We start from the raw sequence: 23,001 nt of genomic DNA on the forward strand, positions 1-23,001 counted from the left end.
TGCTCAACACCCTCTCTGATGACTTGCAAGCGTACTTCTTCGTCTTACTCGTCATCGCCATGATTGTCTTTTCTTCGTTCTTCTGCTTCGTCTCCTTCTTGTTGTGTGTGCAGTTGTGCACTCTCCAAAAGCCGTAGATGTTATAACGTGAGTGGGCCGGCACGCTGTTTATATGGAGAAAAAGCGGACGTGACGAAAGGCTGTCCTCACTCAGGTCCGCATGGACCTGGAGGGGGCGTGCCTTGTTGTCCGGCTGGAAATCGGGAGAAATTCGGGAGAATGGTTGTCCCGGGAGATTTTCGGGAGAGGCACTGAAATTCGGGAGTCTCCCGGAATATTCGGGAGGGTTGGCAAGTATGGCTATAAGTGACCAGACGCCCGAGATCAAAACTGGGAATATAATCCCAGAGAAGGGGGAAAAAAAACGGTCAGCTATTTTTAAATTCAAGAAACAATATGATTAGGTTATATATACATGTGTATATCCTACATAAACAATGTATGAATACATTAGATATCTATATATCTTAGGGACCTATAGACTGTATCTAACCCTAACCCTAACCCTAACCCTACCACTACCCCTAACACAACCCTAACCCTAAACCCTAACCCTAACCCTGTTGTTTCTGATCGGGTCCCCCGGGGGCCTTGCGTGCGGTTTGGGCGCCATCCTGGCTTACCATAGACGGACAGTGCATTTTACCCTAACCCCCTACCCCCTTCCCCCAACCCTAACCCTAACGCTAAACCTAACCCTTGACCCTAACCCTAACCCTAACCCTACCACTACCCCTAACCCTAACACAACCCTAACCCTAAACCCTAACCCTAACCCTGTTGTTTCTGATCGGGTCCCCCGGGGGCCTTGCGTGCGGTTTGGGCGCCATCCTGGCTTACCATAGACGGACAGTGCATTTTACCCTAACCCCCTACCCCTGACCCTAACCCTAACCCCTAACCCTAACCTTAACCCTAACCCTAGGGTTAGGGTCTCTGTTGCTGCAGAGAGTTTATTCTGTCTTGACACTTTGTATTGATATTTTGTATTACATTCTTCCCTTAAATTACAATGTTTACAGTGATTGTTTTATATGTATTTTTTATGTATGTCGCTTTGGATAAAAACGTCTGCCAAATACTTAAACATAAACATATATAAACACCTGAAAGTCTTTATATCAGCGAAAACCACCAATCTGTTACACTGGATTCAGAATAAAACCAAATTCTGTCTTACCTAACAATGTTAGTATTTGAATATTGTTACTTGAAGACTTATTCCTGGTTACAATTATACTGTTAAGAAAGTATTGTCTTATACTTTGCCTAACATGAGAATGCATCATATCAGTGGCGGCTGGTGAATTTTGTTTTAGGTGGGGCTGAAAGTTTGTAAACCAAACTCCTGTAGGAGGGTGTTCCTTCCCCAGAAGATTTCTTTGTGATTTTCACATACAAATATTGAAGATCTTTGCTTCTTCTCAACTCTGTGCTAATATTCTTTTCACAAAATACAACCAATAGTACGTTAATGTTAAATCTTACTTGTGAAAAGTAATCCCCCGATTCCTATTTTCAACAGTCCGCTCATTTGAGCAGGAAAACGCTGAACACCAGCCGGCATCTTTGTTTTCTACCTGTCAACTGTCAGTTTAGGCTGCTCGCCGGCTCCTCATCACTACTTCAAGATGGCGGCCAAATTGCTCGCGTCACAGCAGCCAATGCTGCGTCTACTTATAAGATGTCTATGGTTATAACATCATTGCAAACATGGCAATCTGTTGCGTCCACTGCGGTTCGCTACCTTATTCATACTTTTTGTCAATCTTTTTTTTTTTAAGCAGGGTTGCATGAGGTACCTACATTTAACGTTACGTTAGTCAATGTATCACACACAGTAACGTAACGTTAAACGGCGGTCAGCAGCACCGCGTATTTTAGTCACCTACAAAAAGACAAACATAGTCAAATAAAGGTCAGTTAAAATGTATACTATATTAAGAATATGTGTACATATTGCATAGGGCCCGGACATCTAAAAAGTACAACTCTGTTCATTGTTATGCTCATGTATTTGTTATGTTTTCCATGTGTACGCACACATAAACACACATACAGTATGAGATGAGATCAATGAGATAAGGTAAGAACAGGATATAAACTGCTGTGGAACTAGTTACAATGCAATATGCCATGGAAATACAATGTTAACACTTTTGTGCAAATAAGTACAGTTGCACTTGTTTTTTCAAATGTGTTTATTCTGTAAAGGAATGAGTTAAATGTTTAAAATGACTGGTTAATAGTGCTATTATGAAGTGCAATGTCAGCACCATTTTTTTTCCTGCAATTTCAAATGCACTTGTTTTAATAAATAAATACAGCGTTTTAAAAGCATACACAATCTGTGTAAATATATTAGTCTGTGGTTAAAAGGACTTGAAAGGACTCGAAACTCAAAATGCAGGACTTGGGACTTGACTTGAGACTTTCCAGTCTTGACTTTGGACTTGACTCGGGACTTGCCTCGAAACTTGAGGGCAAAGACTTGAGACTTACTTGTGACTTGCAAAACAATGACTTGGTCCCACCTCTGGATCTGAAGGCGTGTAATATTCCTCTAGACAGCTGGGAGATACAGGCGGAGAACCGAAATGTCTGGCGTCAAGCGGTTAGACGGGGTATTGCAGAGGCTGATTTGAGGAGAGGCCAGCTCGCAGAGGAGAAGAGAGACAGGAGGAAACGTACTGCAAATACCATCGCACAGCAGGAGCGGGATGAAGTTTCTACACATGTTTGCACTAAGTGCAACAGGGACTGTCACTCAAGAATTGGCTTGTACAGCCATGCTAGGCATTGTCAACAAACACGAATGTACCGTATCAACAAAACATCAAGTTAAAATGTGAAAATTATAATTAAATAAGTGAATTGTATAATTACAACACTCATTATAACTTAAAATAAATTACTAATAATTGACTAAAATAGGATGACAAAACTATTTAAATAAAAACAATAAACTATTAATAATAATTAAAGTACCATTACAAAATAAAAAAAATAAAACATTTAATTAAAAAATAAAATAAAAATGAAAATAAAATAAAAATTAATTTGAATAATAGGATATTGAGACTGATTTAGTAGATTTAAAGATTCCTTTTTTATTTATAAATGAAATTGTAAATGGGTATTTGGTGGGTAGATTTTGAAATGTATTGTATTGTACTGTATTTTGTATATGATATGATGATGTATATTTTAACTGTGGGTCCCTGTCCATAAGTTGTGTGCATCTAGGGATGACCTTTTCGCAGAACGGACTCTGATATTAACAAAAGAAACAATAATGAAATACAAAACTATGTCTGTCTGTCTGTAAATAAATAAATAAATGGGTTAGTGTAGGCCAGACATATGGGCCTTGAAGCCTAATGGGGATGGCTGCATTAGCCATCGTAAAATTAATATTATAACCAAATTGTCAACCCTCTGTTGAAATCAGTCGACCTTCATACATATTCAACTGAATTACATTAATAAGTTGTAGTAACCAAAATAACATGCAACAGAATGAATATGATGCAGATGTTGTTTAGTGAAGGCTGTTGAAGACACGTGCATCTAATGAGTTACGCTGAAAACCTGCCACATTTACTGAGGTCTTAAGCAGAAACTATAAAATGTCCCTGGACAATGTTTTTCAGACCAATATACTATGGTTTTATATTCACTTATATCATAACAAAGATACATGACATTATTATTTAATTCGTGTCACGATGATGTCTCTTGACTGTTAACATTTTGCGATGCAATCTTTTTCATAAGACAGTACACTGTTACCTTGGTTTTATAAGACAAAAAATAAGAATTTAACTTTATGACAAATATGATGTACTGTGAAATGTACCTGCATTTAAAAAATGGGACAGCTATATCAAAACAGATCATTTACCATGTACCAAAGATTTACATCACAAATCTGAGACTGTTTTTATATGCTGTCTCACTTATCCAACGGCCAAACATTGCGTGTAACAAGGTCAAAGTCAGTTTGCCTGCGTATCAATCCGCAGAGCCGAGTGCCCAAACCGAAACCTACGTGTTGGTGACTTAGTCTGCGCTATCTTTGCTGCAAAATAAGCCATCTTGGGGCCAAAGAAAGTTGTGAGTGACACTAGTTTCATAAAGATTTGATAAAGGTATGAAGTTTGATTTGATGATTTGATAAAGAAGGTGAAAAACACTTTTTAATTCAAGAAAACACTCCTAGAAGGACCTTTTCACTCTTTTCCTCACATTGCGTGCAGTGTCTTCAATAAAGATTTAAGTGATTTATCAATTTCATTAATCATTTATATGTATTTAACATTGTTTTCTGAATGTAATGCTATAATCTTTGTCTGTAATATATGTGTTGTGTGGTCATATTTTTGGGTGTATGGAATAAATAAATTGGATTTACATTCTTTGTTATGGGAAAATATATTTGTTTTTATACAATTGGTCTTTGTTTGATCTTTTGGTATTCCTCACAAAAATGCACCGCTTGTCATGCTCTGTGGTCATGTTTTGTTTAGTTAAGTTCTGTTGGTTTAAGACTCTTTTTACTTCCTGTTTACGCTCCATTGTTTGGTTTCCATGACAACTCATTTGTTTCACCTGTCATGTGTTGGACTCACGCACCTGTTGTCAATCATGACATTACTATTTAAAGGCCTACTGAAACCCACTACTACCGACCACGCAGTCTGATAGTTTATATATCAATGATGAAATCTTAACATTGCAACACATGCCAATACGGCCGGGTTAACTTATAAAGTGCAATTTTAAATTTCCCGGGAAATATCCGTCTGAAAACGTTTCGGTATGATGACGTTTGCGCATGACGTCACGGGTTGAAGCAGACATTTTGGAATAGCACGGTGGCCAGCTATTAAGTCGTCTGTTTTCATCGCAAAATTCCACAGTATTCTGGACATCTGTGTTGGTGAATCTTTTGCAATTTGTTCAATTAAAAATGGAGACTGCAAAGAAGAAAGCTGTAGGTGGGACCGGTGTATTAGCGGCTGGCTACAGCAACACAACCAGGAGGACTTTGAGTTGGATAGCAGACGCGCTACCGTGAGTACAGCTTTGGCTTCCAAACATTTGATCGCTTGCCCGTACGTGCGTGGCGCTATGTGCATGTCACGTACGTAACTTTGGGGAAATATATGTTTCTTGCCGACTCTGATGGCGGCCAGGGTGTTGTCGAAAGCTACAACGCCGTCCGCCGCAATGCCGCTGTCCTCACCTTGACTTCCTCCGTCTCCGGGCTGCCGACCGCACCGATCATCGTGGTGAAGTCCTTCGTCGCGCCGTCGATCGCTGGAACGCAGGTGAGCACGGGTCGTGATGAGCAGATGAGAGCTGGCGTAGGTGGAGAGCTAATGTTTTTAGCATGGCTCTGTCGAGGTCCCGTAGCTAAGTTAGCTTCAATGGCGTCGTTAGCAAAAGCATTGATAGGCTTCGCCAGGCGGTACAGCATTAACCGTGTGGTTATAGGTCCAGGGTTTAATAGTAATAGTAGTATTGTTGATCTTCGGTCTATCCTTCCAGTCAGGGGCTTATTTCTTTTGTTTCTATCTGCATTTAAGCACGATGCTATCACATTAGCTCCGTAGCTAAAGTGCTTCGCCGATGTATTGTTGTGGAGATAAAAGTCTCTGTGAATGTCCATTTCGCGTTCTCGACTCTCATTTTCAAGAGGATATAGTATCCGAGGTGGTTTAAAATACAAATCCGTGATCCACAATAGAAAAAGGAAAGAGTGTGGAATCCAATGAGCCCTTGTACCTAAGTTACGGTCAGAGTGAAAAAAGATACGTCCTGCACTGCACTCTAATCCTTCACTCTCACGTTCCTCATCAACGAATCTTTCATCCTGGCTCAAATTAATGGGGTAATCGTCGCTTTCTCTGTCCGAATCGCTCTCGCTGCTGGTGTAAACAATGTGCAAATGTGAGGTGCCCTTCAACCTGTGACGTCACGCTACTTCCGGTACAGGCAAGGCTTTTTTATCAGCGACCAAAACTTTATCGTCGATGTTCTCTACTAAATCCTTTTAATAAAAATATGGCAATATTGCGAAATGATCAAGTATGACACATAGAATGGATCTGCTATCCCCGTTTAAATAAGAAAAATGTCATTTCAGTAGGCCTTTAAGCCCGTAGTTGCCAGGTAGTCGGCCTGGCGACATTGCTCACTTCTTGCCATAGTTACCCTTCATACCATAGTTTATGCTTCATGCCATGCCACGTAAGTTTTGTTTTTTCATGTCACAGTTAGCGAGTTTTGTTTCATGTCCATAGTTTACGTTATAGTGTTAGTTTTGTTCCCTGCGTTAAGTTTGTGTCTCCGCCTTGTGCGCGCCTTTTGTTTACACTTTTTATAGTCAAGAATAAATTATGTATTTACCTTCAAGCCATGTCCAGTTAAGTCGATTTGCACTACAGGAAAGCATTCCTCGCAGCAAGTTGCGAAATCCTCGCAGTAAGCTGCTTCAAAGTCCACGTCCTGACACCGCTAGACTGCTGTATTGGTTATTTTATTGTTATGGTTGATTTCCAACAAAATAGAGATATTATGGAGTTAGTGACTCTCATGTTTATAATAAAATCAGTCATTTATACAAAACGTAAACCCATCTGACTTTGGTTATTGGTTCAATTAGTCGTCAGAATGGTAGACGACTTGACATTGATATCGTTTTGGAGGTTAAAGTTTTATACCTTAGTATTGTACACACACACACACACGCACACACAAACACACATACACACACACACACACACAAACCACGATGTATATACAGTGTTGGCGCTAAGAATTTTCAAAATGGGGTCCCAGGGACTCCATCAAGTCATAAAAATGGGGTCCCACAGTAAATTTTTGGGGTCCCACTTTTTTGTAACCGCTTTGAAAACAAATGATAAATGTATGCATTATCCTGTTATATTTCACATTCTGTATTGTGTTTTGGAAAAGGTTGTCATAAACGTTACTTAATTCATTAAAATAATAATACAAAAGAAAACACATTTTTCTGCATATGTAAATGTATTCATTCACTTTCTTCTTTCCTTCATGGATCTAAACTTTACCGCTGCCGGTAGTTTTTGCTGTATTTGTATTTAATAAGTTGTAGGTGTATTTATTTCAATATAAAAGTGTAATACGTTTTTTGCTTCGGTCATGACATGATAATGGTGTGCCAGGGCATACATAAATTATTTATTTAACTTCAGATCTATCCCTCAATTCTAAGTTGGTTTTTTTATGTTGTTTTTTTGTTTGTTTTTTTTCAGCCCTTTTTGTCAAAGAAAGCTATGTTTTTTTATGGCAAACACACAGAATATGCAAAATCTTCCACAAAAAATATTTTTCAAAGTGGAATGTTTGATGTGAAGTTATCGGAAGCTTGGATAGGTCAATAATTCATAAAAACATTGATTTTGATCCAATATTATGTTTTGAGCAATGACAGTTTTAAAGAAAAAAAAGAGCTTTGTTTTATTAGTCAACATTGCAACTTTTTCTAAATTACATTTCACCTGTAAGCTTTTTTATTCCACTTTAGTTATGTTTTTGTTTATTTTAATAGTATTTTTAGAATGTGCCGTGGGTCTTTAAAACATTAGCTGCGGGCCGCAAATGGCCTCCGGGCCAAACTTTTGACACCCCTGCTATAGATAATAAAAAATGTAATCTGATAAGTCTCAGCTGCATACTTGCCGACCACCCGATTTTCCCAGGAGACTTGTGGATCTCAGTACCTGTCTAAGAAATCTCCAAGGGCAATTATAATCCTATTTTCAGTCTAATTACTAAATAAAGGGCGTGCCCTACATGCACTGCAGTAATTGTCCTCTATAGCATTTACTAACAGCTTGCCAGGCCGGCCACATGTTGTATGTAGCTTTTACTTGCACACGTAGGAGACAGCAAAGCATACTTACTCATCAGCCACACAGCTTACACTGACGGTAGTGTAACACAACACAACCAATACCCAGAATCCCATGCAGCCCTAACTCTTCCGGTCTAGATTATACACCCCCGCTACCACCAAACCCCCCCACACATCAACCCTCCCCCCTCCGTGCGTTGGTTGAGCGGAAGAGTTAGGGCTGCATGGGATTCTGGGTATTTGTTGTGTTGTGTTTATGTTGTGTTACAGTGCAGATGTTCTCCAGAAATGTGTTTGTCATTCTTTTTTGGTGAGGGTTCAAAGTGTGGCGCATATTTGTAACGTAACAGTGTTAAAGTTGTTTTTGTACGGCTACCGTCAGTGTAAGCTGTGTGGCTGTTGAAGTAGTACGCCTTGCTGTCACTTACGTGAGCAAGCTGAAGCTGCATTCTACATGTGGTCGAGCAGGTACACTGTTCGGGCAGACTGAAGAGGGCGCTAAAAGCAGTGCCATCACGCCCTGATTATCAGGACTCTCCCGGAAATAATGAGAGGATTGGCAAGTATGATGCTATCAAGTGCCATTCATTCAAAACTCGCGGGCCGCGCTAACATCAAATTTCCATATTAAGGTGCGTGCCGGTGCGTGTGTCTGAGACCCCTAGTTAACATAGCACAAAGCAATTTAAGCTTTGTTTGTGGTGTTTTTCATTTTAAATTTAAATTTTTTTTTAGTGGCTCCCATTATTTTCTTTAATTTGTGAAACCTGCCAAAATAGCTCTTTGAGTGGTAAAGGTTGCCGACCCCTGTCCTAGAGACTCCTTTTGAACACTCCTCGCACATTAACACTTCAAAAGGCACATATTCGCCCCATTTGTTGACCTACAAAGTATGTTCTTGGGGTGGAGGAGTTTGGTCGGGTGCTGGTTAGCTTGAGGCTAACAGCTAGCCTGTCTCCATCCTCGAGCGATGTCGCTTCAGCGGGAGATAAAAGTGAAGTTTCCATGGACTCACAAAGACTAAAATAACTAATTTACTAGAGACATGGCGTAGGATGAGGTTAAAAAGGTTGACTTTACACTCACCTTAGTGTTTACCATCAAGTCTTTCTTTTGACAGCCCCTCACGGTAAAGTTGTCCCAGTGCAAACTGAGGCAGCATTTGTCATTGATAAAACTTTCGGTGAAACAAAATTTACAACCAACAAAAAGGCAATAAACGGGGACGGAAATTTGATCCGGCAAATATAAACAAAACAAAACATCGGCGGAAAGCTATAATTGATCAAATTTTAAAAAAACAAGCAAACCGGGCAGTAAAAAAAATATTTAAAAAATTTAAAAAAATAAAATTATATATATATATATATATATATATATATATATATAAATATATATATATATATATATATATATATATATATATATATATATATATATATATATATATATATATATATATATATATATATATATATATAAATATATATATATATATATATATAAAGGTGGCAATAAATACTGATAAAGTTGAGGAATGCTCATCAAACACTTATTTGGAACATCCCACAGGTGAACAGGCAAATTGGGAACAGGTGGGTGCCATGATTGGGTATAAAAGTAGATTCCATTAAATGCTCAGTCATTCACAAACAAGGATGGGGCGAGGGTCACCACTTTGTCAACAAATGCGTGAGCAAATTGTTGAACAGTTTAAGAAAAACCTTTCTCAACCAGCTATTGCAAGGCATTTAGGGATTTCACCATTTACGGTCCGTAATATCATCAAAGGGTTCAGAGAATCTGGAGAAATCACTGCACGTAAGCAGCTAAGCCCGTGACTTTCGATCCCTCAGGCTGTACTGCATCTACAAGCGACATCAGTGTGTAAAGGATATCACCACATGGGCTCAGGAACACTTCAGAAAGCCACTGTCAGTAACTACAGTTGGTCGCTACATCTGTAAGTGCAAGTTAAAACTCTCCTATGCAAGGCGAAAACCGTTTATCAACAACACCCAGAAATGCCGTCGGCTTTGCTGGGCCTCAGCTCATCTAAGATGGACTGATACAAAGTGTAACAGTGTTCTGTGGTCTGATGAGTGCACATTTCAAATTGTTTTTGGAAACTGTGGCCGTCGTGTCCTGCGGACCAAAGAGGAAAAGAACCATCCGGATTGTTATAGGCGCAAAGTTGAAAAGCCAGCATCTGTGATGGTATGGGGGTGTATTAGTGCCCAAGACATGGGTAACTTACACATCTGTGAAGGCTCCATTAATGCTGAAAGATACATACAGGTTTTGGAGCAACATATGTTGCCATCCAAGCAACGTTACCATGGACACTTGGCTTATTTCAGCAAGACAATGCCAAGCCACGTGTTACATCAACGTGGCTTCATAGTAAAAGAGTGCGGGTACTAGACTGGCCTGCCTGTAGTCCAGACCTGTCTCCCATTGAAAATGTGTGGCGCATTATGAAGCCTAAAATACCACAACGGAGACCCCGGACTGTTGAACAACTTAAGCTGTACATCAAGCAACAATGGGAATGAATTCCACCTGAGAAGCTTAAAAAATGTGTCTCCTCAGTTCCCAAACGTTTACTGATTGTTGTTAAAAGGAAAGGCCATGTAACACAGTGGTGAACATGCCCTTTCCCAACTACTTTGGCACGTGTTGCAGCCATGAAATTCTAAGTTAATTATTATTTGCAAAAAAAAAATAAAGTTTATGAGTTTGAACATCAAATATCTTGTCTTTGTAGTGCATTCAATTGAATATTGGTTGAAAAGGATTTGCAAATCATTATCAATCATCATATTTACATCTAACACAATTTCCCAACTCATATGGAAACGGGGTTTGTACATACATATGTAATGAACAAAAATATAAACGTAACACTTTTGTTTTTGCTCCCATTTTTCACAAGTTGAACTCAAAGATCTAAAACTTTGCTGGTGATTATGGAATCACCTGCTTTAATCGTAAAGCCCGGGGATTTACCTAGGTTGTGCTTGGACCCAAATAGGATGGACTCTGTTTTACCCGGGTGTAGTGACAGTTTGTTGTCGGAAAGACAGAGACAGAGATTACTTAATTCGGTGCTGAGTGCACTTTCAACCTTTAATTCGTCCCCGTCCGAGGCCAGTATCGCAGAATCGTCCGCGAACAGGAACACATTGCTGTTACATGCTGATTTCATGTCGTTAATCGTAAATCAAGAATAACAATGGTCCCAGAATGCTCCCCTGTGGGACACCACAGCTCACCGTGAGGGGAGAGGACAGTGATTTGTTCACCTCGACCACCTGTTCCCTATCCTCAAAGTAAGATTTCATCCAGTTTGTGGCTGCGCTGTCAAAGCCGATTGCCCTCAACTTGCCTTTTGAAGGTCCAGCATAACCATTCCACAGTACTTGCCCATGTCTATCTCTCGCCTGATGTAGTCAGTTAGGTACAGTAGGCATGTATCGTTGGAACTTGATTTTCTGAATCCTGATTCGAATTCGAATAGGAGCCCGCGATTTGATAGATAATGATCTATTTGCTCATATTATATATACTCTTTATAACCTTTGAGATGGAGCAAAGGATGGAAACAGGGCGGTAGTTGCTGGGGTCTAATATGTTTCCTTTTTTATACAGAGTTGATATTCTGGCGAGCTTGAATTCTTGTGGGACATGACACTGATTGACAGACAAGTTGCTGATATGAGCAACCATTGGGGCAATCGTGACAGCTGCGTCTGAGAAATCTGGTGGTAATATTATCATGTCCTGTGGCTTTGTTTGGCTGCAGCGAGCTGAGTTTCTTTAACACATCATCAGTTTTAACTTTGACAAACTTGAAGTCATCCTTGCGTACCCCTTTGTTTTTGTAAAAGTCTTGGATGGTTTGTTCACCGTAGAAGCCTGAATGTGAGGGCAATTTGCTTACCAACGTTGAAGCGATGGTTGAGTAAAATCTGTTAAAGCAATTTGCCACATTCAGTTTGTCTGGGATGAGTGAGACGTTTATTTTCAAATTGAGGTTGGTGGTTATTGTTTTGAGACTGCTGTGGCCCAATTATTTCAGCGTCTTCCAGAGTTTTTGTGTGTTATTTTTAAGTAACTGGATTTGGCTTTCCTGATCATATTAGTCACTTCGTTTCTTAGCTTTTTGTATTCTTTAGGGAGCGGTTCAGTCCTGTTTTTAGTGAACTTTTCGTGTTTGTCTTTTCTAAGTTTCATGGCTTCTATTATGTCTGCATTGATCCAGGGTTCTGTTCTGGATTTTACCCTGGAAGCTTTCATGGGTGCTAGCTGGTCAGATACATGCAGGAAGTTGGATTTGAAGCATGCCCATGCTTTTTCAACCGATGAGCAATTTAGTACATATGACCAGTACAGTCTCTCCAGGGCTGCTGTTAGAGCTTTTCTGGTGTACTTTTTCATCGATCTGAAGGTGTGTCCAAACTTTTGGCCTGTACTGTATATACAGTCGTGGTCAAAAGTTTAAATACACAGTGTTTCCCACACATTCATTTATTTGTGGCGGCCCGCCACGAAAGAATTACGTCCGCCACAAATTTTAAAAAAAATAAAATTTTTGTTTTGTTTTTTGTTTTGTCCTGTCCAGCTTCTCAGGCACATCATATAGTTGATGTAGATGCCCATATAGGCTGTTCAGCTTTACTTTATTAAAGAGAAGTGTAGGATACTTCTCTTGTTGCCTTATTTGTATTTGACCACTCTGCCTCTGTTTCACTTTATGTTGCTGGTAAATAATATGGTTGTAGTAGTAGGCTAAAGTTAAATGATTTAGTATGCACTAATTAAAGGGGGCAGAGCTTTAAGAGACATTTTAGCTTTTATATTTTATAAGATATATTTTTTGTAAGAACCACAATTAACAAATATATTTCAGTGAATAACTTATTGTTCAAATCTGTATATAAATATGTACATAAAGTGTTGTAATTATATTGTAAAATGGATGGATGGATGGACGTTTAAAACAAAACAGTTATTATTAATTAGTAAGTATACATTTTTTGAGACTTTTTAGAGAAAATCATATCATTGTAGTAAATTATGCAAATTACTCGATGATGTCATGGTGACCACGCCCATAGCCACGCCCACCGCCACGCCCCCAGCGCCACAGGTATCTTGGCAGTTTGTGGGAAACACTGCATACACTTGTAAAGAACATAATGTCATGGCTGTCTTGAGTTTCCAATAATTTCTACAACTCTTATTTTTTTGTGATAGAGTGATTGGAGCACATACTTGTTGGTCACAAAAAACATTCATGAAGTTTGGTTATTTTATGAATTTATTATGGGTCTACTGAAAATGTGACCAAATCTGCTGGGTCAAAAGTATACATGTTAATGTTAATATTTGCTTACATGTCCCTTGGCAAGTTTCACTGCAATAAGGCACTTTTAGTAGCCATCCACAAGCTTCTGGTTGAATTGTTGACCACTCCAATTGACAAAATTGGTGCAATTCAGCTAAATTTGTTGGTTTTCTGACATGGACTTGTTTCTTCGGCATTGTCCACACGTTTAAGTCAGGACTTTGGGAAGGCCATTCTAAAACCTTCATTCTAGCCTGATTTAGCCATTCTTTTACCACTTTTGACGTGTGTTTGGGGTTATTGTCCTGTTGGAACACCCAACTGCGGCCAAGACCCAAACTCCGGGCTGATGATTTTAGGTTGTCCTGAAGAATTTGGAGGTAATCCTCCTTTTTCATTGTTCCATTTACTCTCTGTAAAGCACCAGTTCCATTGGCAGCAAAACAGGCCCAGAGCATAATACTACCACCACCATGCTTCACGGTAGGATTTGGTGTTCCTAGGATTAAAGGCCTCACCTTTTCTCCTCCAAACATATTGCTGGGTATTGTGGCCAAACAGCTCAATTTTTGTTTCATCTGACATCACATGGACAAAGATAAGACCTTCTGGAGGAAAGTTCAATTCAACCAGAAGCTTGCCAGAAGCTCCTGGATGGCTACCAAAAGTGCCTTATTGCAGTGAAACTTGCCAAGGGACATGTAACCAAATATCAAAATTTCTGTATGTATACTTTTGACCCAGCAGATTTGGTCACATTTTCAGTAGACCCATAATAAATTCATGAAAGAACCAAACTTCATGAACGTTTTTTGTGACCAACAAGTATGTGCTCCAATCACTCTATCACAAAAAAATAAGAGTTGTAGAAATTATTACAAACTCAAGACAGCCATGACATTATGTTTTTTACAAGTGTATGTAAACTTTTGACCACGACTGTACATATACTGTACATACAGTACACACACACACATATATATATATTAAAAAAAAATAAAAATAAAAATAAATATATATATATATATATATATATATATATATATATATATATATATATATATATATATATATATATATATATATATATATATATATATAGTTTTATGTAGTTGAAAAAATATGATGGTTTGACAGTAGTCTTTGTTTATTTAAAGTTTACCTCTCTAAAGATCTGAAGTAGGGTAATGCCTTTGATGATCCATTTGACGTATTCATTAATTCTCTTGTATCTTTTGTGTTTGTTCTTTAATGTGGCATATTGACCCATTTAGACAATACCTGGATGAAACTTAAATTTGTCTACTTTTAAATTCTGATTTCTTGAAGAAAACTTCTTAATTTTGTTCTTAGATTACCAGTCTGCTGTCAGCAAACTGGCGCTGTCCATAATTATGGAGCCGCTCATGAGCGACATTGGAGCTTACTGGTCCATGCCGCTTTGAGTGCTAAGTGCAAAGATATGGCGGGTAGACATTGTATAAAGATCTCAGAGCTCTTTGGTGGCACATTAGGAAAAGCCTAAGATTACTACTTTTATGAAAGTGGAGTTGTTGTGCTCTTTGTTTATTGAAAGTTTAGCCACCACAATCTATTGCACTTGAAAAGTGTATGTTCTACTAAGAATGTGTTCAATACAAGACTTTTCAGTGGGGAAAATCAGTAATTGAGCCTTTGCTGATTTTCAACCAGCACGCATTCTGACCCAATGAAGTACACAAATTAGTCATGTCCCTAATTTAGGAAAGTACTTCCAGTATGGCTCAACTTATTATGTGGACAAAAGACACCTGTTTGTAGGGCTGTGAATCTTTGGGTGTCCCACGATTCGATTCAATATCGATTCTTGGGGTCACGATTCGATTCAAAATTGATTTTTTTTTTCAATTCAACACGATTCTCGATTCAAAAACGATTTTTTTCCCGATTCAAAACGATTCTCTATTCCTTTAATACATAGGATTTCAGCAGGATCTACCCCAGTCTACTGACATGCAAGCAGAGTAGTAGATTTTTGTAAAAAGCTTTTATAATTGTAAAGGACAATGTTTTATCAACTGATTGCAATCATGTAAATTTGTTTGAACTATTAAATGAACCAAAAATATGACTTATTTTATCTTTGTGAAAATATTGGACACAGTGTGTTGTCAAGCTTATGAGATGCGATGCAAGTGTAAGCCACTGTTTGTTCATTTATTTTTATTTTTATAAATGTCTAATGATAATGTCAATGAGGGATTTTTAATCACTGCTATGTTGAAATTGTAACTAATATTGATACTGTTGTTGATAATATTCATTTTTGTTTCACTACTTTTGGTTTGTTCTGTGTCGTGTTTGTGTCTCCTATCAATTGCTCTGTTTATTGCAGTTCTGAGTGTTGCTGGGTCGGGTTTGGTTTTGGAATTGGATTGCATTGTTATGGTATTGCTTTGTATTGTTTTGTTGGATTGATTAATTTAAAAAAAAAAAAAAAAAAAAAAAAAAAGATTAAAAAAAAAAGAGAATCGATTCTGAATCGCACAACGTGAGAATCGCGATTCGAACTCGAATTGATTTTTTCCCACACCCCTACCTGTTTGCATTCAAACCTTTCCACAACCATGGCTAAGACCAAATAGATGTCAAAAGACTGCAAAGAGTGTAGACCTACACAAGACTGTAATGGACTTAAAGGGGGTGATGACTTTAGTCTTTTCTGATGTATAAATGTTGTTACAATGTTGGATACTCATGTTAAACAACATCAAAGTGTCAAATTGTAAGGTTCATACACCTTGGCGTGAGCTTGCACGCATCTTTAGATGCCTTTCTTCTTGGGGTTTTGCATTCTGGCTATGTTGTGACATCACAGCGAAGTGGGATGTATATATTTGACCATTAAGTCAAGCGCTAAGCCAGAAGCTCCTCCCCCTCTGCCTCAGGCTGTGAGGAAACACACAAAAACAGGCAGGACTAAGTATTATTTACCTCTAATCTTGTCATGCGTATAGTAACATCAATGTGCTTAAAGCATCTTTTTTATGCAGGTCTGAACTGATCGGCAAATGTTGTGACCGGGTGAATCTATATCCTGGCTATAGAGTGCACCAGTATCGAAGTCACACCAACTAAATTTTAGAAGAGAAAAATATTTTTACATATATTTGCCGCACCGCACTGTAGCCACTGATATATCCCGGTACACAAGATACAACTTGCTTTCTATTTTTTTGTAATCCCTGAAATTAGCACTCCTTTGCAGTAAAAATCAGTGTCATTTTTCGCAGCTTTTTCCCTAGAGATGAAAGACATGTTCTTCTTTTGTCTGACTATGCAAATAATAGCATTAAATGCAATAATACACAGTATATCCCCAAGGTCTTGGGCCAGGGCAGGGTCAACTTTAATGTGATCGCTGTGTGGAGTTCACACGTGTGTGTGGGTTTGGGGAGATTGTGCTAATGGAGCTGTCACAAATGCCAACTGTGTTGTAATCGCTCCTCCAAAGTAAGATTCCATAATGTTTGTGTATGACATTCTCACAATAAAATTTGTGTCTCTGTCAAAATATTGTTTAAAAAAAATAAAAAATTGTAGGCAAGTAATTTATTGTGACTAATCACAATAAATCAACATTTAAAAGTGTGATTAATCTGTTAAAAAAATAAATAATCGTTTGACAGCGCTAAGTGATACCATTTTTTTTTTAATGGAATATAGTTATACTGATTGAAATACTTAAATAATATATTGTGGATAAAATTATACCAAAGTAACCATTTTAAACAAATTTAAAAAACTGTTATGATATGAAAAGGGGTAGGGTTAAATAAGCTCTGCTTCTTCCTATTCCTTTGGACGTGCTGTTATGAAAACAACTGGAAATATGTGATGCACTACATTGTAATTGTAATTGTATTTTATGCATGTTTGAAATAAACTGAAACTGAACTGAACTGAGCTGAACTGAGTATAATTGCCCTAATTAAAGGAACAAAACCAGCAGTAATGCAGGACATAAAGGATTTGCAAAACATATTACTTATAAGATGTTACTCACACAATATCACCTTTAAGCACTTATTGTACAGTAAATGGCTGCTACTGTTTTTTTAGTCTGGTTACTACGGTGCTGTGGAACCACATTCCTGTACTGATCCCTTGTAAGAAGTGAGGGGCGAACTGCCCTTAGCTCAACCCCCCCAGTTCCTATTCACTACGACGATTTTTTCGATTGACTTAAAAATAACTGAACCGACACTTGATTTTATAAAGCAAAAACATACTGTTTTTTCCAATTGAACCCCCTCCAGAAGTTCAAGTTACTTAACTTATTTGTTGTATATAGTTATAGTCCACAACACAAGTAATTTAAAGATACTGTAAGGGTCTGGCTGTGTCTGTGAATGCACCTTGGCCCTCCAAAGAACTATTAAGGTTTGCCTGGTGGATAAGAGGCATAGAAGTGAGATTTGTAGCTGGAATTGAGGGCTACCAATTTTTTTGTGTGCAAGCGTGCAAATACCTTGTTAAATTTTACACTACTGCTGGTGTGTTAATGTTGGCAATTAAGGTTCAAAAGTGCATCAGTGTGTCTGCATGTCTGTCAGGATGCGAAAAACCCTTCAATATAGAACAGGCAAAATGTTTCCCATTGTAAATAATGGAAATCCAACTATGTCAGGATTGCTCCTGGAGTTTACAGTTACGGTAGCACAATTAGCCCCGAACGGGCTAACATCACCACTAACGTGTTACACGTCTGATTCGCCCAGCGACTCTCTGTCGGAGTATCAGCGCTGGGGTCCAGTGCTCCACTGGAGTGCTCGTCTTCCCCGCCCGGACTGTTTACAACGGGGGCGGGAGCGAGCATGCGGGCGAGCGAGGGAGGCAGGGAGGGAGGGAGGAAGAGCGTGTTCGGGTGTCGTGGAAAAGCGGCAAAATGTTTCTCTGCTTGCATCATGCAAGTGACGTCAATGCATACTTGCCAACCTTGAGACCCCCGAATTCGGGAGATGGAGGGGGGTGGGGGGGTTGAGGTGTGTGTGTGTGTGTGTGTGGGGGGGGGGGGGGGGGTGTTTTTGTAGCCCGGAAGAGTTAGGGCTGCAAAGGATTCTGGGTATTTGTTCTGTTGTGTTTGTGTTGTTTTTAGGTGTGGATGTTCTCCCAAAATGTGTTTGTCATTCTTGTTTGGTGTGGGTTCACAGTGTGGCGCATATTTGTAACAGTGTTAAAAAATAAATAAAATAAAATATGACCACCCTCAGTGTGACATGTATGGCTGTTCCTCAAGTATGCCTTGCAATAACTTGCGTGAGTCTGCAGAAACCTCATACAACATGTGTCTAGGCCGGTATGCTGTTAGTATGGAGAAAAAGATGATGCGGTGACAGTTTTTAGAGGACACTTAAGGCAGTGCCATCACAGCACGCCCTCGCCACACCGTGATTGTTAGATTCCTTCAGCTCCGCACACAACGCTGTCAAGCGCCATTCATTTAAAACTTGCGGGCCGCACTAACATTAAACTTTCATATTAAGGTGGGGGCCGCAAAATAACGTCTCACGGGCCGCAATTGGCCCGCGGGCCGCGTGTTTGAGACCCCTGTTCTAAAGCTTAGAGATGTATCGGATATATCAGATCGTAGGTGTTGTTTTTTTTACCCTTCACATTCTTATTTCGCTGTTTGTTGCGTTTTTGTTGCGTTTGTAAAATATGTCGATCGAGAAGGGGTGTGCGTTCATACGTTGTCAATATTCAGTGTTTTATCGTTCATAGTTAATATTGTAAATCCCACATTCTTTATTTTTATGTACATTCTGGGTGTCTCATTCAGTAAAAAAAAAAAAATCCATTCCGTTTTTTAAGTCGGTCTGTTATAACGTTTTTAGCATTCAATCATACATTATTGTGAGGTTTTGTTTACGTGTTCCTAAAAATAGGACTCAAACACACATACTGTACAGCAGATTTTCACAACTTGTGTGTGTCTGTCGTCCCCCAGACACATTTTTTTCACTAAATTTGGCCCCCAAGTCAAAATAATTGCCCAGGCCTCTTTTAGAATCTGGGTGCAAATCATATTCAGTTCGAGTACACTAACCAACATATAGCACTAATTCTAAGTCCTAAATGTTTCATTGACAAAATAAGAACATACCAAATCAGTCACTTACGATTTCTGCTTTCACTGGGATGTTGTATCTTTTAGCACAAGATGTGTGCTCCTCTTTTAGCTAGTTAATTCATCAGAGTGCTCACACCTCAGATAAAAAATGTTGGGCGGAAGCAAGCATCTTGATGTGTTTTTCTTGCTGGGTCTAAGTTAGAATCCATTGTCTCAGATGTGTCAATGTGCCAGAAAAGTAGTGCCTTGGTGTTAGCTCCTACATTAACAATGTTGATATACCTTGGTTAATATGCAGGTCACATCATGCAAATGGGGCATTGGTGTTTTTTGAATGTGTATTTTGTAGTTCCATCCATCCATCTATCCATTTTCATTAACAGGAAAAAAAAAAAAAAAGTAGAATCCTCATTACCTGCTTTGTTCGTAGCCTCGTGCTATCAGTTTTTCCCACTATCTAGAATGCACATAAAAGGGAAAGGCGTGTGTTCTTGTCTCATATTAGGATTGTGAATGATTACACAATTCCAAAAAGGTGCAGTTTTTCTTTATTGGATGAGCATGTTATAATCAGGTGGGTTCTGCTTATGCCTTTATGTTGCATGGTAGTTATTTACACTCCATTATAGGTATGTATACGTGGACTCCATCTAGTGGTACGCCAAAGAATCACTTGATTAAATATTCACACACAGTATCACTGTTCAATCTGTGTGCAATGTTACAGTGGCCAAAAAGAATAAATAAAACCTCAATAAAACCTCTGCCTTGTTTTTAATTAATACATAGGCCTAGTGCGCTACTGTATTTAAATGTTGGTCAATATGGTGGTATTTGGAAAGCCAAGTGTTTTCTGAGGTGGTCCTTGGGGAAAGAGAACTGCTGGCTTAGTACATCAAAAAGACATTGTGATTGGGCCAATTAAACCATGCCATGAATGAAAAGAATTCAATGCAGCATTATTTCAACCGAGACAAACTGCAAAGCTCTTATTTACACAAAACTAAACTACTCCTTTAGCCACATAAAATTATTCTATCTATCAACAAAGCACTGTCTTCCTCTCACATTCATTTTCTTTTTCCCCAAGGACAGTATGAGGAGTACAATGGGGGCTGCTGATGTCTTTACCCAAGTACTGCTGTGGCTCAAAGTGTTCAGCCACATCTCTCTGGTGATGCCCCTCAACCCAGATGATCCCAACGTGTGCAGCCACTGGGAGAGGTCAGTTTCTACATCTCCATCTCCAACATTAATAATGAAATAAATCCACTCAAAACAATACAGTGAATTACGGGATGCCTTGTAACAAATCACAGCTTGTCATTAATCAGGCGACAGGTTTATTCCTGAGACTGTAAATTCACAATGATGGTAATCTGGCTGCTAGAGTGCTTTCACCATTCATTGTTAAAGAATAAAATCTCTCTGCAAATTTTGATGAAAGCAACCCTGAGTGCAGGTACTGTGATCGATTAATAACCCCTCTGTGTAATCAGGAGGAACTGATGAAATGGGTAATGCACCTCATGATAATTTTCATTTCTTTTGAAAGACCCAATGATGACGGCCCCTAACAACAAACTGAGAATCATCTGTTAACTTGTCTGTCCTTCCTTAAATAATTGATTTAATTTTATAATTCTAGGTTTTTTGGGGATTGTAAAGTTAGTCCCCACATACTCGCAACTTGGGATGTAACTATATGAAATTTAATATCAAAGTTAATGTGACCAAAGTGATCATGGTTGTCATTATTATTACGGTAATGTTGAATGTGCTCAAAAGTACTTATACACGCACTGAAATCTTCTGACTAAATTATTTATTTTTCAAGTATTTATTTTATTTTAGTTTCAAATTAAAATAGTTATAAATAGACACACTGTTAAAAAAAAAACTATTTTGCATGTTTTGTGTTTCTTAGTAGCCTTAGTATGTTATTTATTTTAATGGCGAAGCTTTCATTGTTTTAAATATTGGTTTGTACTGTAGCACTTTAAGATTTATTTAAGAGGGTCATATTCAGATTTTTTTCTACCTTTAAAACAGTTCCTTGTGGTCTACATCGGTGGTCCCCAACCTTTTTTGCACCACGGACCGGTTTAATGTAGGCATTATTTCCAGGGGCCGGCGTTCCACTTGTGCCAGATAAAAATACAGCAAAATAATGCATGAAAAATACAACTCACTATAACACTGAATTGGTGGGAGCCCTGGGCTTGTTTCTTTGCAATGAGATGCAGATAGAAATCAGCCTTAGGCTACAATATGTCACTTTTATATTTGATATGTTGATTAATTGTATCATGTCACAAAGCTATAACAAATGGCAATTTCCTATGAGGAGTGTTATTGTACATCTATAAACAAGCTTATTGGTGTGTCTAGTGGGACAGGCGAAAGTTAAGTCGGAGAAAATGCAGTTTATAAATTATTTAATGTTTCTCTGCGGCCCGGTAGCAAATGCGTCATGGGCCGGTACCAGTCCCCGGACCGGTGATTGGGGACCACTGGTCTAAATAACATGTAATGATGTTTTTTTTGTTTTTTTTGCATAGATTATGTTCTACAGACAATCTTCAAGCTACTTTCTCTTTCTCCTGAAGAGACAGTCTTCAGTTTTGTGGGCGGTCTTATTTACATGCCTTCACTTCAACTGTGTCAGCCATGTTGTAGTTTTTAGTGCGAGTCTACTGACAGATATAAGGTAGAACCATATGCTACTTTCCATTAGAAATGGCAACAGTGGAGGATGCATTTGCATGTGCGAGCCAGTCTGCCCCACAAGAGGATAGAGAAAAAGAAGGAGCTTATTGACTAAAACATCGGACTACAATGGTGGACTCGAACAAGTATGAAGAAAGGCAAGATTGTTTTATAATTATCTCCGCCATGCCTCTGTGGTTTGATTTCAAATTTTCCGGATTTACGTATATCCCAAATACCGTAAATTCCGGACTATAAGCTGCTACTTTCAACCTGAACTTTGAACCTTACAAAACGCTGCGGTTTATTTATGATTTTTTTCTTCACTAACAGCCATAATTCAAATAGTTTTCACAAAACTCAAGCAAAAGACACTGAGAAGGTGTGTTATTGTTTGTGCTATGGGGCCATCTTTTGGACGGGTTTGCTCTCTGCCTGTGTTGCGTGCTGAACGTCTACAGTATTACCTTCTGATTAGTGCTTTTAACCAGAAGTACAAGTGCAGTTCCGTCTTCTATTTGTCCATAGTCCATGCTACATTTGTAGGTTTTACAATATAACTAAAACTGTAGCTGCCACTCGGAATGATTCAGACGTTGAGTTTCAGACGGGTACCTTTTAATTCTCTGGTTCATGCCTACCATGTGTAACCTGAAAACTACAGAATAAACAAAGAAAAAATTTCAATTTGCTGTCGTATCACAAATAATTCTCATCACAAGCTTTCAAGTCTATTCACATCATATACCTTCTCAATCTGACATATATACAACTTCAACCATGAACCATTTAAACAGTTATACATTCACTAACAATATATTATTAGCACAAACACAAACGTTTGCACACACACACACAGTCTGA

The 23,001-nt window shown here is 38.6% G+C and overlaps 1 protein-coding gene across 7 annotated transcripts in view; it reads left to right on the plus strand.

Moving 5' to 3' along the window:
* LOC133636505 (multiple epidermal growth factor-like domains protein 11) overlaps window positions 1-23,001 on the plus strand; it is a 388,169-nt gene that overhangs the window by 71,862 nt on the left and 293,306 nt on the right. For 6 of the 7 annotated variants that reach the window (XM_062030413.1, XM_062030416.1, XM_062030415.1 and 3 more), the window contains exon 2: window positions 20,524-20,652. In XM_062030413.1, coding sequence (XP_061886397.1) covers window positions 20,525-20,652 — 128 coding nt within the window. In that variant the 5' untranslated portion in view covers window position 20,524. Of the gene's footprint in view, window positions 1-20,518; window positions 20,653-23,001 lie in introns of all 7 variants that reach the window. The other variant, XM_062030414.1, reaches the window with a different exon arrangement.

The sequence above is a fragment of the Entelurus aequoreus genome, linkage group LG02 (assembly GCF_033978785.1).
Source record: "Entelurus aequoreus isolate RoL-2023_Sb linkage group LG02, RoL_Eaeq_v1.1, whole genome shotgun sequence".
In the NCBI taxonomy this organism is placed as follows: domain Eukaryota; kingdom Metazoa; phylum Chordata; class Actinopteri; order Syngnathiformes; family Syngnathidae; genus Entelurus; species Entelurus aequoreus.